Below are 16,050 nucleotides of genomic sequence, written 5' to 3' on the forward strand. Positions count from 1 at the left end.
TCTGTGCAGGGGGCAGGCAGGGAGTTGGAGTGCAGGGGGCAGGAGGAATGTGGGGTGAAGGAGGGGTGTGGGGTGCAGGAGGGGGCTCAGGGCAGGGAGTGCAGGTGTGCAGGATGTGGCAGGGGGCTCAGGGCAGGGAGTTGGGGTGTGGGGTGCAGGGGGGTGAGCGGTGCAGCAGGGGGTTGCGGTGCAGGGTGTGGCAGGGGGCTCTGCGCAGGGGGTCGGGGTGCAGGGTGCGGCGGGGGCGGGCAGGGAGTTGGGGAGCAGGGGGCAGGAGGGGTGTGGGGTGCACGCCGCAGGGACATGGTTCCAGCCGCTTCAGGGAGCAGCACGGGGCTCGCAGCACAACGGGATAGGCAGAGGGGCAGGGGGGAGCGCGGGGGGGGACGCGGGGAGCTTGGCGGACCCCACCAAAGAACCCTGCGGGCCACGTGTTTGAGACCCATGTTCTAAACCTATTGCTTATGTCTATGTGTGCTTAAATCTAATAAACTGCAGTGTTAAACAAGAGCATGTTTACTTACATTACTCCTTAATTAGACAAAATCACTAAGTTCCTCTTAATTTATTCCTTACACTGCCTAAAGTAAAATAGTTAAGTTGCCCCTGTTGGGGGTTCTGACAACCCCGGGTAACAGCTCTACATTCGAGACCTTACTCTCCCCTGATAGCTGAAAGGCAGGTGGGGTGTGAGCTATCCTACATTGACTGGCATTGGACTGTGCTCATCACCATGGTATCTGAGCCGGTAAGTGGAATTTTTGCTGTGGTGGGTCCTTGGTTCTTGTCTCCATTGCTATCCATCCTAGTCTCTCTTGCTCCCCACCATGATTATAAACTGATTTAAAACCTTTTCCCCAGAAGGTTTTTTTTTTTAAATCGGTATGATCAGGACTGACCTCTGCTATTACATTCCTCTCCCCCCTCTATTATCTATTCATAGATTCCAGCACCAGAAGGGACCATTGTGATCATCCTAGACTGACCTCTTGTATAACACAGGCCAGAGAACGTCCCTAAATTAATGTTCAGCATTGACAATGAACTCAGGGCTGTACAAGACACAAAATACAGACTCCTTACCCCAAAGAGCACAGAAACCACTTTGTATTGCTTTGGATCCTCTTACATTTGATTTGAATTGTAACCAGGGAGGCTTTTTATCATAGGAATGTTTTAAGTGTGCTATATTTCAAAATGGTTTACATCACATAACAGCCTAAGCTTCTTGGTATGAGGTGGGGTGATGCTTTAGAAATAAATTGATCATATAACTATAGCAACACTATTTGCAGAGTCAGAAGAAATTACTCAGTGGCATAAAATGTCTAGATAATTTATTTCCACAGATAATACAGATAGATAAAAACCCTCTTTTGAAAAACAAACCAGAACTATTCTCCGGAAATGGCAGGTCTGATGCAGTTAGATACAAACACTGAACCATACGACTTGTGCTACTTGCAGACGCTGGCACCTTAGAGAGATCATCCTGAAATACTGCCATTGATGCTGGGGGCCAGGTTAGAGAGTGAGAAGGAACGCAGTCAGTGTGGGAATGAAACCCAGAGAAGCTGCCCAGGAGAGATCACTGGTCCTCAGCTTTAGAGCATCCAACAAGTATCTCTAATCTACAGCGCTCTGACAGTAACTTTGTTGTTATCTCTATTCAATAAAAGGTTTAAAACCAGAAGAGAGAGAGAGATAATCTATGTAAAAATAGAAATATGTACACTGTCTAGAGAGTTAAATATGAAGAGAAAAGATCAGTCATCTCTAAAAGAATGCATAAGGTGTGTTATAATCCAAATCAGCACATTCTAAAATATCCTATATGCCACAGAAGCCATCAGTTCCTGCCTGCTGGAAGCAGCTGCACTGGCTCACTGACCTTCCTCTTCTTCCTTGGCCCCATCGTCTCTTCCTGGCTAAATGCAAGGTCCAGGGTGTATGTCTGCAAGAACCACCAGAAAAGGAGGTCATGCTCATAGCACAGACTGCTGGGTGGTTTCTAAGCAAAATATGAGACAAGAAAACCAAACTTCAAATCCCACATCTTACTTCAGGGATCCTTTTGGGTTGGCTAGTTCAGCCTTGCTCTCTAGAAAGGAAATCGGGCAGGGAATCAAAACTAGGGTCCTGAACAACCTGGGCTGGTCGCTTTGTGAAGGCAGGAGGCTCAGCCTCACAGAGAGGGAGCACATCTGGTAGCTCCTAGGAGCAGCATCCATTCCTCACTGCTGAAAGAAGATACAGGTACCAGAGAACTTTTCAGGGAGCTGATTAGCGTTTGGGGTAAAAACTCTTGTCACCAAATTCATCTAGCCATTCAAACAAAGAGCAGAAGGATGCAGGGCCAGTGCAAGAATGTTTTGAGCCCTAGGCAAAACTTCCACTTTGCGCCCGTCCCCCCCCAGCCCTGCAGCAGCTCTCCACCCCCCCTCGCCCTGAGGCGCTCCCCCACGGCAGCTCCGTGCCCCCCACTCCGCCCTGAGGCGCCCCCCTGCGGCAGCTCCCCGCCACCCCCTCCCTCGGCCCGGGGAGCTGAGTGCGGCAACTCCCCGCCCCAGCTCACCTCTGCTCCGCCTCCTCCCCAAGCATGCTGCTGCTTCTCCCGCCTACCAGGCTTGCGGCACCAATCAGCTGTTTGGCGTGCACTCCTGGGCAGGAGAGAAGCAGAGTGGGGTGGCATGCTCGGGGAGGATGCAGAGCAGAGGTGAGCTGGGGTGGGGAGTGGTTCTCCTGTGCGCCTCCCCCCCCGTTACTTGCTGTAGGTGGCCCTTCCCGCGCCCCCCTGCCCAGCTCACCTCCGCTCCACCACCTCCCCAGAGCACGCTTTTGGCCGTCCCCAACCACTTGGCGCCCTAGGCGACCACCTAGTTCACCTAGTGGTTGCACCAGCCCTGGAAGGATGGTATTCTTTATGTCTGCATGACTAAACAAAAGGCAGCTGGAAACTGGTTCTTAGCAGGAGACATAGGGTATGTCTACATTGCAGTTAAACACCTGGCAGCTAGCCCGTGTCAGCTGACTCGGGCTCGTGGGGCTCAGGCTGCAGGGCTATTACACTTCAGTGTAGACATCTGGAATGACGCTGAGGATACCTAGACACCATACATACTGGAATCAAAATACCATGGGGATTGGTGTAGACAGAGACAGACAGACCAAAATCTTCCTTACTCAGTTTCAGTTGCACTAGACACTTCAGTTGTACTTTTCAAAATAATGATCTCGCTTTGCACTCTCAGCTGCTTATGTAATTGTCCCTCATTGCCGATGTAAAGTGCACTCTTTAGTAATCTAGCCCTTACTGCTAGGAACTGAAGGGATGCTCCCAATACAACACATATTCAAGGCCACTAGTTGGCATGATGTGATCATTGCAGAATTTCTCAGTCATATCATCAAGACTTTCTATCTAGCCCATGTGGCTTTGGAACAGAGATTCGTAACATGTAGGTATCTATGGTCTTTCAAACACGTGAAATACACAGATTACAGGTAGCATAAAATAGTCCAAACTTTCCCCCACTCCATGATTCAGTCAGTTTTTAACTTGTTTCTCTTTCCTCCTCTTCATTACCTAGCAAAGCAGAGACACACTTGCTAACAACTTCCTTTCTTAATTCAAGAATGGAAAAAACCAGAACCACAAAGTGAGGCAGGCATGCTCTTGGCCAGCAAAACTTCCACTGAAATCAAAAGGAAGTTTTTGCATAAGAAGGGAGCAATGATACGGTTGCCAAGTTTTGTTGGAGGTATTCCTGGAGGTTTCATCAAAATGACATAATCTTTAATTCCTGGAGACTCCAGGACAATCCTGGAGGGTTGGCAACCCTAAGCAATGAACATATCTCTAGGTCAGAGCCCCCAAGTTGAGAATGGCTTCTCAAATGGGCACTTCAAGCAGGTATTTATGCTCCTCCCCATGGAATCACTTTGTCCCATCTGCTTCCTTATCCCACACAAAAGGCACACTGTCAGGGTTCCTTCCCCACTCTGAACTCTGGGGTACAGATGTGGGGACCCGCATGCAAGACCCCCTAAGCTTATTTTTACCAGCTTAGGTTAAAAACTTCCCCAAGGCACAAATTCCACCTTGTCCTTGAACAGTACGCTGCCACCACCAAGTGATTTAGACAAAGAATCAGGGAAAGGTCCACTTGGAGTTTCTATTCCCCCAAAATATTCTCCCAAGCCCTTACACCCCCTTTCCTGGGGAGGCTTGCGAATAATATCCTAACCAACTGGTTACAAAGTGAACACAGACCCAAACCCCTGGATCTTTGGACACTGAAAAAAAAATCAATCAGTTCTTAAAAGAAGAATTTTATTTAAAAAAAAAAAAGGTAAAAATCCCCTCTGTAAAATCAGGTTGGAAGATAACTTTACAGGGTAACAAAAGATGCACAAAACACAGAGGAACCCCCTCTAGCCTTAGTTTCAAAGTTACAAAAAACAGGGATAAACCTCCCTCCAGCAAAGGGAAAATTCACAAGTTGAGAAAACAAAGATAAACTAATACGCATTGCCTGGCTGTACTTACAATTTCTGTAACATGAGAGATGGGTTCAGAAGGGTTTGGAGGACATGGATTGATGTCCGATCCCTCTTAGTCCCAAGAGCGAAGGAACACAGAAACAAAGAACCCAAAACAAAGCCTCTCCCCACCCCCCCACAGATTTGAAAGTATCTTTTGTCCCCATTGGTTCCTTTAGTCAGGTGCCAACCAGGTTATTTGAGCTTCTTAACCCCTTACAGGTAAAGAGGAATTTTAGGCTACCCTTATGGTTATGACACATACAGAGGGAAACTATTGGGTTAGTACATTCTCCCACTAGCCAGATGATGAATCAAAGGCGAGATTCCCAGTTGGCGGTGTAGGGAGACCCTCCTTCTGTGCTGCTCTTGCCATGGCAGGAATAGGAGTCACATCACTGCTGACTGGTAGATCACAAGCGTGTTGTATTCCCTTCAGCAGAACCACAAAGCATACAGGGGGAGTCAAGTTACTTCACCCAACATTAACTCTCTGCTGATCTCTGTTGCATCTGAAAAAGTGGTTTTTTACCTATAAAAGCTTATGCCCAAATAAATCTGTTAGTCTTTGAGGCGCCACAGGACTCCTTGTTGTCTCTGCCGATCTGCGCATCTTCTTGTTGGTCCTGAGGCAGAGCAAGCTGGTTAGTGAAACTCTTCCCACTTCTCTGATCCCACCTAGACTTCCCAGGTCGCCTGGACTATTTTTAGGTGGAAGAAAATGGACAGGGAGAGGAGTGTCCATGGGAGAATCCCAAATGACTCCATGCAGCTGATTTTGTCTTTACAGAGACCAGTGCAGCTTTGTTCCCTTTCACAACAGATAGCATGGGCAGCATAAGGATCTGAGTATGGAACTATAAAGATCTTTGCAACACCCCCAGAAGACAGACAAGTATTAACCCCATCCTTTAAAATGTGGAAATTAAATCCTAGTAAGGAAAATAGAAAGAAGCATAAACTCTGGAAAATGAAGTGTAAAAATATAATTAGAAAGGCCAAAAAAGAATTTGAAGAACAGCTAGCCAAAAACTCAAAAAATAATAGCACAATTTTTTTTTTAAATACATCAGAAGCAGGAAGCCTGCTAAACAACCAGTGGGGCCACTGGACGATCGAGATGCTAAAGGAGCACTCAAAGACGATAAGGCCATTGCGGAGAAACTAAATGAATTCTTTGCGTTGGTCTTCACGGCTCAGGATGTGACGGAGAGTCCCAAATCTGAGCATTCTTTTTAGGTGACAAATCTGAGGAACTGTCCCAGATTGAGGTGTCATTAGAGATGGTTTTGGAACAAATTGATAAATTAAACAGTAATAAGTCACCAGGACCAGATGGTATCACCCAAGAGTTCTGAAGGAACTCAAATATGAAATTGCAGGACTACTAACTGTGATATGTAACCTATCATTTAAATCAGCTTCTGTACCAAATGACTGGAGGATAGCTAATGTGACACCAATTTTTTAAAAGGGCTCCAGAGCTGATCCCAGCAATTACAGGCCGGTAAGCCTGACTTCAGTACCGGCCAAACTGGTTGAAACTATAGTAAAGAACAAAATTGTCAGACACATAGATAAACATAATTTGTTGGGGAAGAGTAAACATAGTTTTTGTAAAGGGAAATCATGCCTCATCAATCTACTAGAATTCTTTGAGGGGATCAACAAGCATGTGGGCAAGTGGGATCCAGGGGATATAGTGTACTAAGATTTTCAGAAAGCCTTTGACAAGATCCCTCACCAAAGGCTCTTAAGCAAAGTAAGCTGTCATGGGATAAGAGGGAAGGTCCTCTCATGGAACTCTTTGCCAGAGGATGTTGTGAAGGCCAAGACTATAACAGGGTTCAAAAAAGAACTAGATAAATTCATGGAGGAGAGGTCCATCAGTGGCTATTAGCCAGATGGTGTCTCTAGCCTTTGTTTGCCAGAAGCTTGGAATAAGCGACAGGGAAAGGATCACTTGATGATTACCTGTTCTGTTCATTCCCTCTGGGGCACCTGGCATTGACCACTGTCAAAAGACAGGATACTGGGCTAGATGGACCTTTGATCTGACCCAGTATGGCTGTTCTTATGTTCATTTACCAGAGGAGGTTAAAAGTAAGATCTTGGAAAGTGCTGTGAATCTGTTGCTCACATGGGAGACTATGGGGCTGAGCTGCTTCCACTAGTCCTAAGCAACTTATTCAAGTTCATGCAGCTGGGGATAGACCCCAAGTTTCCCAGTCTCCAGATCTTAGCCTTACTACATGTCTATGCTTCTTCCCCAGAACAGGGGGGCCTAAACAGGTTAATGCAGATCCTACATAAAAAGTATTTTTCTTTAACTAAAAAGTAAACTGCTCTAATAGTATGGTGAAGAGCAGGAAAGCACTACCAATGAGAAAACAAACATCAAACCCTTCTGGAGCTGGTTAGTTTTAATTATTCAGATGTCTTGGAATGCGTGCACCGGAACACCTGATGGGAAAGTCAGGGATATATGAATGTTATTCTTGTATCACAGCAGCTTACAGAGGCCCCAAGCTTGGTCCCACTGTGCTCGGTGCTGTATAAACTGAAGAGTGAGAGACTGTCCCTGCCCCCATAAACTTACAACAGAAATAGACAAGACAGAAAACGGGTGGAAAGGGAAAGTCTTGTTCAGCAGCAGAGCTAGGACAGAACAGAGGTCTCTAGACTCTTAGTCCAGAGTCTTATCCACTAGATTATACCACCTCCTTGAACGTAAGCAAAGGCTCTACTATGTATTAACCTGCAGAATGCAATGCATTTCAGCACTGTACTGCGTGACAAGGTGCAATATTTCTTAGTGGAACTTTTTTTGTGTAGAACTGCAGCTAAAATATGAATCATGACATTACTAATTTCAGGCATAAAATAGGGCAGCTGGATGTAGTCTGGGAAAAGGTATTACATGAAAAATAGACTAGGGCCAGATTAAAGCCTTCTTAAAGTCAGGGGGGGCAGGGGAGATCTGGCAGCTGAGTAGCTGTGATCTGAACTACCATGCAGAGACCAGGGTTGGGGTGCCATCCCCAGCCACACACTGCAAAATGAGAGTCCAGTTCTCTACACCATTTCCTGTGAACTGGTAACATTATGTCATCTTTGCCCCCCGCATATTCTAGGGTAGTCACAGACCTGCCAAGCCCTCAATGTAAGTTAAAGCAAACCTCGGGCTCCTCTAACTTATTTTCTGCTTCCCATAGCCCCCTGTGGATTATGGGAAGGAGAAAATAACTAGAGAACAGCGACATTCAGCCACACCCTCTCTTTTCCCTGGCCTGCCTGCATGCTAGGGGCTGAGAGTGTGGCTGGCACAGAGCCACCCTGTTTCATGCCAGCAGGGAAGTCCCTTACCCCGGAGTCCCAAAGTGTTCAAATCCAGGGAAGTGATTTACAGTCATCCCCTGGTAAATTAAAGAGCATATCAATGGATGCTAAGGAGAGTCATGCCCCGTCACCTAAGCCTGGAGGACAGCGTCTACAACACAGGTCCCGGAAGGTGTAAAACAGCAGGATGATCCTCAGGGATCTGTCATAACAGCAGATAATTTCCAAGGGGGGAAATAATCTCAAAAGTCTTTTAATTAAAGTAAGCTGGTCAAAGTGCTATACATTCTGTGTAATCAGCCGCAATTTATCCTGATTCACTGGAGCTGTAGTGCTCAGCCCTTCTGAAAATTCCCAAGGAACCCCAAATCAATGGCCACTTTAATCTCTCTTGCTACCTCACCTCTACAAAGGGGGTAATTCTTATCTGCCTCACAGACAGGGATTAATCCATGCTTGCAAAGTGCAGTCAGAGCGCTGGATGGAAGATGCTACGGAAACAAAAAGTGGTACTGCAAGGCTCAATTCTGATCTATACCAGTTTACCCTGATGTGTCTTCACTGCCTTAGGTTCTCCTGACTTATACCAGCATGGATGGAGAATCAGGCTTATTAGTTTTTTAAACCTATTCACGCAGGGCAGAGGCGGCAGAATGAAAGCCTGTCATTGCAGCGTTCCTATGGAAACTTGCCATCCTCATGTCCCCAGTAAATTATGCCAAGACGTCACTGTCTAGAAGTGACTCTTCTTTTTTCCCTTGCTCATTGTGGTGAAAACACTATCATGAAACACGAGTTCCTCTTCCACAGGCTGGGAAGCTCACAGACCTTATCTCTACCTTGAGGTTTCTCTTGTGCCTTTTAAGGGACTAAGGAACAGAATGTTCAAATGTAAAAAAGAAAAACAGGTTCAAAAGAAAAAAGTTCCAGATCCTCTCTACTCCCTCACCCAAGCCCTGATGGGTCTCCCAAAGGCACATGGAGCTGCATTAATAATAATACCTACCTATTATTTACCATTGTTGTTTGCAGTGGTGTTGTAGCCATATTGGTCCCAATATATCAGAGCCTAACAGACCTGAAGAAGAGCTCCGTATAGCTCTAAACGAAAGCTTCTCTCTTTCACCAGCAGAAGTTGGTCCAATAAAAGATTACCTCACCCACTTGTGTCTCCGGCTCTTACCTAGCATTTTTCATCTGTAGATCATTAGTACATCTGATTGCAAGATTGGAGCCCAGCTTTATGGTATGCTCGCCTCTTAGAATCATAGAAGATTAGGACTGGAAGAGACCTCAGAAGATCATCTAGTCCAACCCCCTGCTCAAAGCAGGACCAACACCAACTAAATCATTCTTGCTTTATCAAACTTCCATGCTGACCCACTGATGAACATTCTTCATGGCAACTTCCCTACTCAGCCCACAGGGGATATCAAAGTTAATGCTGAATCAGTCATTCTTAACTTTTGAGGGTTCCTCCAGAGGGGGTTTGGGAGCCAGTGGCCAGCATGTATACCATGAACATCTTGTGGAGACAGTGCTGCTATGGGGGCTGACAGCCTGTGGCAGAAGCTCTGCGCATCCATGTGGATGTCCTTCTGGCAGATCTCAGGAGATCTGAAGGTATCAGATCTAAATCCCACCAGCTCTACCTGGGAGCAAACCTCACTTCCCATTGTACAGACCACTAGGACACTCTTTCTTGCACCATAGACAGGAATAACTAAGGTTAAGATTCTGTCATGGGTATATTAGTAGAAGTCAGGGTCAGGTCACAGGAAATAAAAATTCACAGATGCCTGCAACCTGACCCTGGTATTTACTAAAAATACCATGAGGAGTGGGGGGGACAAATACAGCACTGCCAGGGACTTGCAGCTGCTCCAGCCCCGCCACTGCTCCTGCAGTAGGAGCCGACTCAACCCTGGCTGCTGGTCTTGCAGGCTGCCAGCCACTGTTCTGGTGGTCCAGGGTGATGGCCAGCTGTTCCGGTGGCCCTGGGGACCGCTGCTCCTGCTCCAGCAGCACTGGGGCTGGCTGCCAGCAGCGGCTCTAGCCATCAGCTCATGCCCCAGGGGCTGACAGCCACTGCTCCAGTCCCAGTGGTGCTGACTCAACCCCAGCCACTAATTCAGCCCTGCCCCAGAGGTCCCATAAAGTCACAGAATCCATGCCCTCCATGACAGAATCCTACCCTTAGGAATAACTCATGCAGGGAATGAATGGCCCTATCCAAGACACAGCTAAGAATCTGATGAGAACCAAGAGAAGCAGCCAGGAATTTCCTGACCTTACAGTGTTGTCTCGTTCCTCCCAGAATGGCCTAAGCTAACAGGAAGGGAAGAGGCAAACTCGGCTTTGAATTTCTCTTTGCACTGATTGGGTGCATGTAACCCGAGCTGTATTGGAAGAGAGATGTTCTGGGAAATTCTCATCAGATACAGCATTGTGTTGATAAGAGGACTAGAGATAAGCTTTTTTTGCAAATGTTTAAGATAATGACGTTACTACAAAAAATGTTCTTCCATCACTCAGCTGAGATGCTGCAGCAGGAAATTTTCACCTTGCAATGGCTTTCTGTCCCTCAACTCTTTAAAAATTGTTTTCGGTGGGAAGATCATAGGACACAGACATCAAGGACATTATACAAGCCCGATCCAGGCAAAGGCCCATCTGTATTAGTGGGACTCAACATAAGCACAAAAATCTGCTTTCACAGATATAACTGTAAGATCACAGCCTTAGTCACTAACAGGATGCTGTCATTCTGTCTGATGGACATGGATGCTCCTCCTTATACTGTCCCATCAATGAAAGGCTGCATTCCCACTGGCTTCAATACGGAGTTAGTCCCTCAGGCAATCAGAAACAAGTGAATTTGAAATTAAAAGTTGAATAGTTTTCAAATTACAAAGGCATAGTGCAATTTTAAAATTAACCTATTTTTGTTTGCCCAAGTTTGTATTTGATTTGTTACTCCCCTTTTAACTGTTAGCAGAGACTTCCCAGAAACAGCAGCAACCACTGTCTGCTGGGAAACGGAAACATTTCTTAAGACTAGGTGGCAGAATTAAACAACGTTTAAAAAAATTAGGCCTTCATTTTGTTTGCTAAAACTCCTCGGGTCACTAGGAACCATTTCAAGGCCCCAAGGCACAGCTTGCCATATGAGAGAAAAACATGTGGAGATGTACACTCGGCAACCTTGTACTCACCTTCTAATGAAATCTCAGTCCAAGTGGTAGATGTATATTTGGTTGGATGGCTCTGATCTATCCTGCAAAAAGTTTGCTAGGGCCTTATTAGTAGTAGATTACAGTAGGGCTTTGTCAGGGTTCCCTCCACACTCTGAACTCTAGGGTACAGATGTGGGGACCCGCACGAAAACCCCCCTAAGCTTATTTCTACCAGCTTAGGTTAAAAACTTCCCTAAGGCACAAATCCTTCCTTGTCCTTGGATGAGTACTGCTGCCACCACCAAGTGAGCTAGAAAAAGATTCAGAAAAAGGACCACCCTTTGGAGTTCCTATTTCCCCAAAATATTTCCCCAAGCCCGTTCACCCTTTCCTGGGGAGGCTTGAGAATAATCTACCAACCAGATAGGTAAACAAGGCAAGCACAGACCAGACCCTTGGGTTTTTAGGACACTAAAAACCAATCAGGTTCTTAAAAACAGAACTTTATTATAAAAACAAAATAAAAGCAGCACCTCTGTAAAATCAGGATGGAAGGTAATTTTACAGAGTAATCAGATTCAAAACACAGAGGATTCCCCTCTAGGCAAAACTTCAATGTTACAAAAAACAGGGATAAACCTCCCTCTTAGCACAGGGAAAATTCACAAGCTAAAACAAAAGATAATCTAATGCATTTCCTTGCTATTACTTACTATTTCTGTAAGTTTAGATGTATCATTCAGTAGGAGCTGGATTACTTGCTTGGTCTCTCTCTTTGTCTCCGGAGAGAACACACAAGCCCAAACCAAAAACAATCCCCCACAGATCTGAAAGTACCTTCTCCCCTTATTGGTTCTTTTGGTCAGGTGCCAACCAGGTTATTTGAGCTTCTTAACCCTTTACAGGTAAAGGAGGGATTTTATGCTACCCTTAGCTGTATGTTTATGACAGGCTTCAATGAAGCAAACAAGATCAGGGCCTCATTGTAGTAGGCACTGTACAACCACATTGTAAGAGACAGTCTCTGCCTCACAGAGTTTATAATATAAATAAACAAGACAGAAAAAGCATGGAATGGGAAACAGTGGCATAGAGAGCTGACACGACGTGCCCAGGTCACACAGCAGGCCTGGAACAGCAACCAGGCCTTGAGTCCCTGTCCAGTGCCCTAACTGTTAGGACAGTGGTTCTCAAACAATGGGGCAGGCCTCCAAAGGGAGGTGCAGGAATGTGTCAAAGGAGATGCCAGCTGTGTGCCCCCTTTTTTTTTTTCTTAAGAGCTCCAGCTGTGAGTCCTGGGTGGCTGGGGCTTGTACAGAAGGACTGTGCAAACCAGGAAGGTGGGGATAAAGAGGACAGCTGGAGCCCTGCCATCCGGCTTGGGCTTTCCTTCCCCTCCCTCAGTCCCTCACTGGGAGGTGGTGGGGCTCCGGCTTCCCTGGGTTGGCAGCAGCAGCAGTGCAGAAATAAGGGTGGCAATGGGGTGCTAAATCTGCTGTGAAAAGTGATACTGACAAATATCACTTTTCACATTGCCACTCTTACTTCTGTGCTGCTGCTGGCACATGCTGCCTTCAGAGCTGGGTGCCCGGCCAGCAGCTGCTGTTCCACTCTGCCTTCAGAGCTGGGTGCCCGGCCAGCAGCTGCTGTTCCACTCTGCCTTCAGAGCTGGGGGTTGGTATATGTCCTTGTGGGGGTTGGAGGGTAAACAACTGTAGACACAAAGAAGGGGGCCCCGATCAAATATTTTGAGAACCACTGAGTTAGGGTATACCTACACTGAAATAAAAGACCTGCAGACCAGCTATGGCTGGCCTGGGTCAGCTGACTCAAGCTTGCGGCGTTCAGGCTGCAGGGCTACAAAATTGCTGTATAGACATTTAGGCTCAGGCTAGAAGCTCTGAGACCCTCCCTGCTCATAGGGCCTCAGAACCCAGGCTCCAGCCCAAGCCTGAATATCTACATTGCTATTTTTAGCCCCAGAGCCCAAGCCCTGTGAGACTCAGTACCACAGTTTTACAGCAACAGAAACATACCCTAACGGCCTGATCTGCTGAATGCCTCTTAAAAGCTGTTGAGCACTCTGTTGGAATTGAAAGTACCAAGCATTTTTCAGGATGAAGCCTTCAGTCTCCACAAAAGACACAAACAATAAGACAGAGCCTTGAACTTTCTGAACTTCCATTCAAGAAAGATTAGGTGTTAAACATTTAATATCAAACACACAAATGTTTCTGTCGTAATATCTTTATCTTCCTACCCCAAGATATTGCCACCAATATGCTCTATGGATAAAAAACTTCAAAGAAACACGAGCACAGAGAGCAGTCTACTAAAATCTTCAAAAACACACCTTAATTTAACTGCAAGATCCCATTTCCATTAGCAGGTGTCCATATATGAAAACACTAGGTAGAAACTCTGTATCTTACCCCACTCAAAGGTTGGTATCTACTAGAACAGCAGTGGAGAGGAGCATGACATCAAAATATAGCATTGTGGACTAGATCCTCAGCTGATGTAAGTCAGCATAGCTCTTTTAAAGTCAACGGAACTAGGCTAACGTACACCAGGTGAGGATATGGTACCATTTGTCTAACGCTGGAGGATTAAGTAGGAAGAGAGGTTTGGTTGGAAGCAGCAAGTTCTTGTTTAAATCCAAGCCTGTTCAATCATTGAAAAATATAGAAGCAGTATGAAAAGTAAGTGAAGGGGCTTCTGCTTTAGATTCAATATGTGTAAAAGTCCTTCTGTAAGCTTATCCTTAAGGCCTTTATTAAAAAGTGTATTTATAATCAGAAAAGTCCATCTTTTTGCTCTGTGTTTGTACAGTACCTAGCACAATGGGATCCTGGTCAACAACTGGGGCTCCTAGAGATTATCGTAATGCAAATAATAAATAAAACAAAACAACAATAACTAATAATAACAATGGTCTTTTCTTTTTCGACAGATCTGCACCCTGTATGTCTCCCTATTGACAAAAATAAGACTAATACTTTCTAATCCTGCTTTCCCTTTACAGCTATGGGAGGGGGAGCTGGAATCCATCCCTATGAAGAGCTCATCTACAGATCAATGAATTCAGCTTTCAGTACTTCTCACTTGCTTTTTATGAGCCCAATTTAAGCCTTAATAGGGCAGCTCAATTGCACATTGTTACTTGTATGTGAATGTCCACTTTTCAATTGCACAAGCTTTTGACTTGGTGATGATGCACAAGATAGACAGAACGAAGCAGCTCGACTCAGATCCCAGGGTGAGTTTGTAGGACTGGCAGTTAAAAAAATAACAGCACTCTGGCCAAGATTTTCAAAAGCAACTGGTGATTTTGGGAACCTCTATTTTTGGGTGTTCAACTTGTGACATTTTAAAGAGGCCTCATCTACTAAGGATGGGTGCTCAGCACTTTTTGAATACCCAGTCCTTACAAGATGTCTCAAGTTGGACACCCAAATATTGAGGTTTCCAGAATCATGTCAGTCACTTTTGAAAATCTTGGTCTCAACTTTTAACTTGTAAAATTTGATCTTGCAGTCACTGAGGGAAATCAGGAACCCTACAATACCATGTTTATGGTCACATTTATGGGCCTGGTTTATACTAAAACCCTCTCTACACCATTCTGGCAGTGTCCTTAAGGTAGGTGTACATTATATTTATAGGCCCCTTTGCATTCTCAGAGCAGTGTAAAGGGATATTAATGTAAATGAGAATCAGGTCATCAGAGAATAACCACAATAAAGACCTCAGGATTTCTTCTACAAGAGAACTCATCTGAAAACATTTACCCGATTGTAAAAAATAATCTGTAATAAGAGACTACTAATTCTAGGAAGCTGTCTACAAAACAGGATGCCTTCATTCACTCACCAATCATTATGTCTGATAAAATGATTGTGTCTGCTCATATCACCTACACTTGACCACATCTGGCAATTCTTAACCCACAAACTTCACTCAATACTCTGGCTTCCTGATTCAAGTGGAATCTATACTGGTCATTTGGTTTGCCTCCTTTCTACTCACACATTAAGAAGGGAAAGTCCCTTTGGTATGGAAAATAATGATGAATTCAAATTAGCAATGGCTTTATCAGGACAATCTGCTTCTTCTGACTAGTGACCTGATTTCATTTTCCCCGAAATTGACCTAAAAACAAAAAATTGGCCAACTTCTAATCTTCCATGATGAATTTTTTGCCAATAAAAATGTTACTGAAGAGTCAATAAAGTGAAGAAACCCTTTGTTAAGCAGATTAGTGCAGTGCAGGTGGATTTGAGGGGTGAATATTCTTTAGATGTGTTCAATGGGTAGATTTCAGAGTAACAGCCGTGTTAGTCTGTATTCGCAAAAAGAAAAGGAGTACTTGTGGCACCTTAGAGACTAACCAATTTATTAGAGCATAAGCTTTCGTGAGCTACAGCTCACTTCCTCAGATGCATATCGTGGAAACTGCAGCAGGCTTTATATATACACAGAGAATATGAAACAATACCTCCTCCCACCCCACTGTCCTGCTGGTAATAGCTTATCTAAAGTGATCATCAGGTGGGCCATTTCCAGCACAAATCCAGGTTTTCTCACCCTCCACCCCCCACACAAATTCACTCTCCTGCTGGTGATAGCCCATCCAAAGCGACAACTCTTTACACAATGTGCATGACAATCAAGTTGGGCTATTTCCTGCACAAATCCAGGTTTTCTCACATCCCCCCCACCCCCATACACACACAAACTCACTCTCCTGCTGGTAATAGCTCATCCAAACTGACCACTCTTCAAGTTTAAATCCAAGTTAAACCAGAACATCTGGGGGGGGGGGTAGGAAAAAACAAGAGGAAACAGGCTACCTTGCATAATGACTTAGCCACTCCCAGTCTCTATTTAAGCCTAAATTAATAGTATCCAATTTGCAAATGAATTCCAATTCAGCAGTTTCTCGCTGGAGTCTGGATTTGAAGTTTTTTTGTTTTAAGATAGCGACCTTCAT

The 16,050-nt window shown here is 45.1% G+C and overlaps 1 protein-coding gene across 6 annotated transcripts in view; it reads right to left on the reverse strand.

Annotated features, from left to right (window-relative positions):
• Positions 1-1,334: 1,334 nt before the first annotated feature.
• HORMAD2 (HORMA domain containing 2) overlaps positions 1,335-16,050 on the reverse strand; it is a 67,002-nt gene continuing 52,286 nt past the window's right edge. For 5 of the 6 annotated variants that reach the window (XM_084648941.1, XM_084648940.1, XM_084648938.1 and 2 more), the window contains one exon: positions 1,335-1,954. In XM_084648941.1, the coding sequence (XP_084505067.1) occupies positions 1,850-1,954 (105 nt within the window). In that variant the 3' untranslated portion in view covers positions 1,335-1,849. The remainder of the gene's footprint in view (positions 1,955-16,050) is intronic. The other variant, XM_084648939.1, reaches the window with a different exon arrangement.

This window comes from Lepidochelys olivacea (genome assembly GCF_965140295.1).
Source record: "Lepidochelys olivacea isolate rLepOli2 genome assembly, chromosome: 15".
Classification (NCBI taxonomy): domain Eukaryota; kingdom Metazoa; phylum Chordata; order Testudines; family Cheloniidae; genus Lepidochelys; species Lepidochelys olivacea.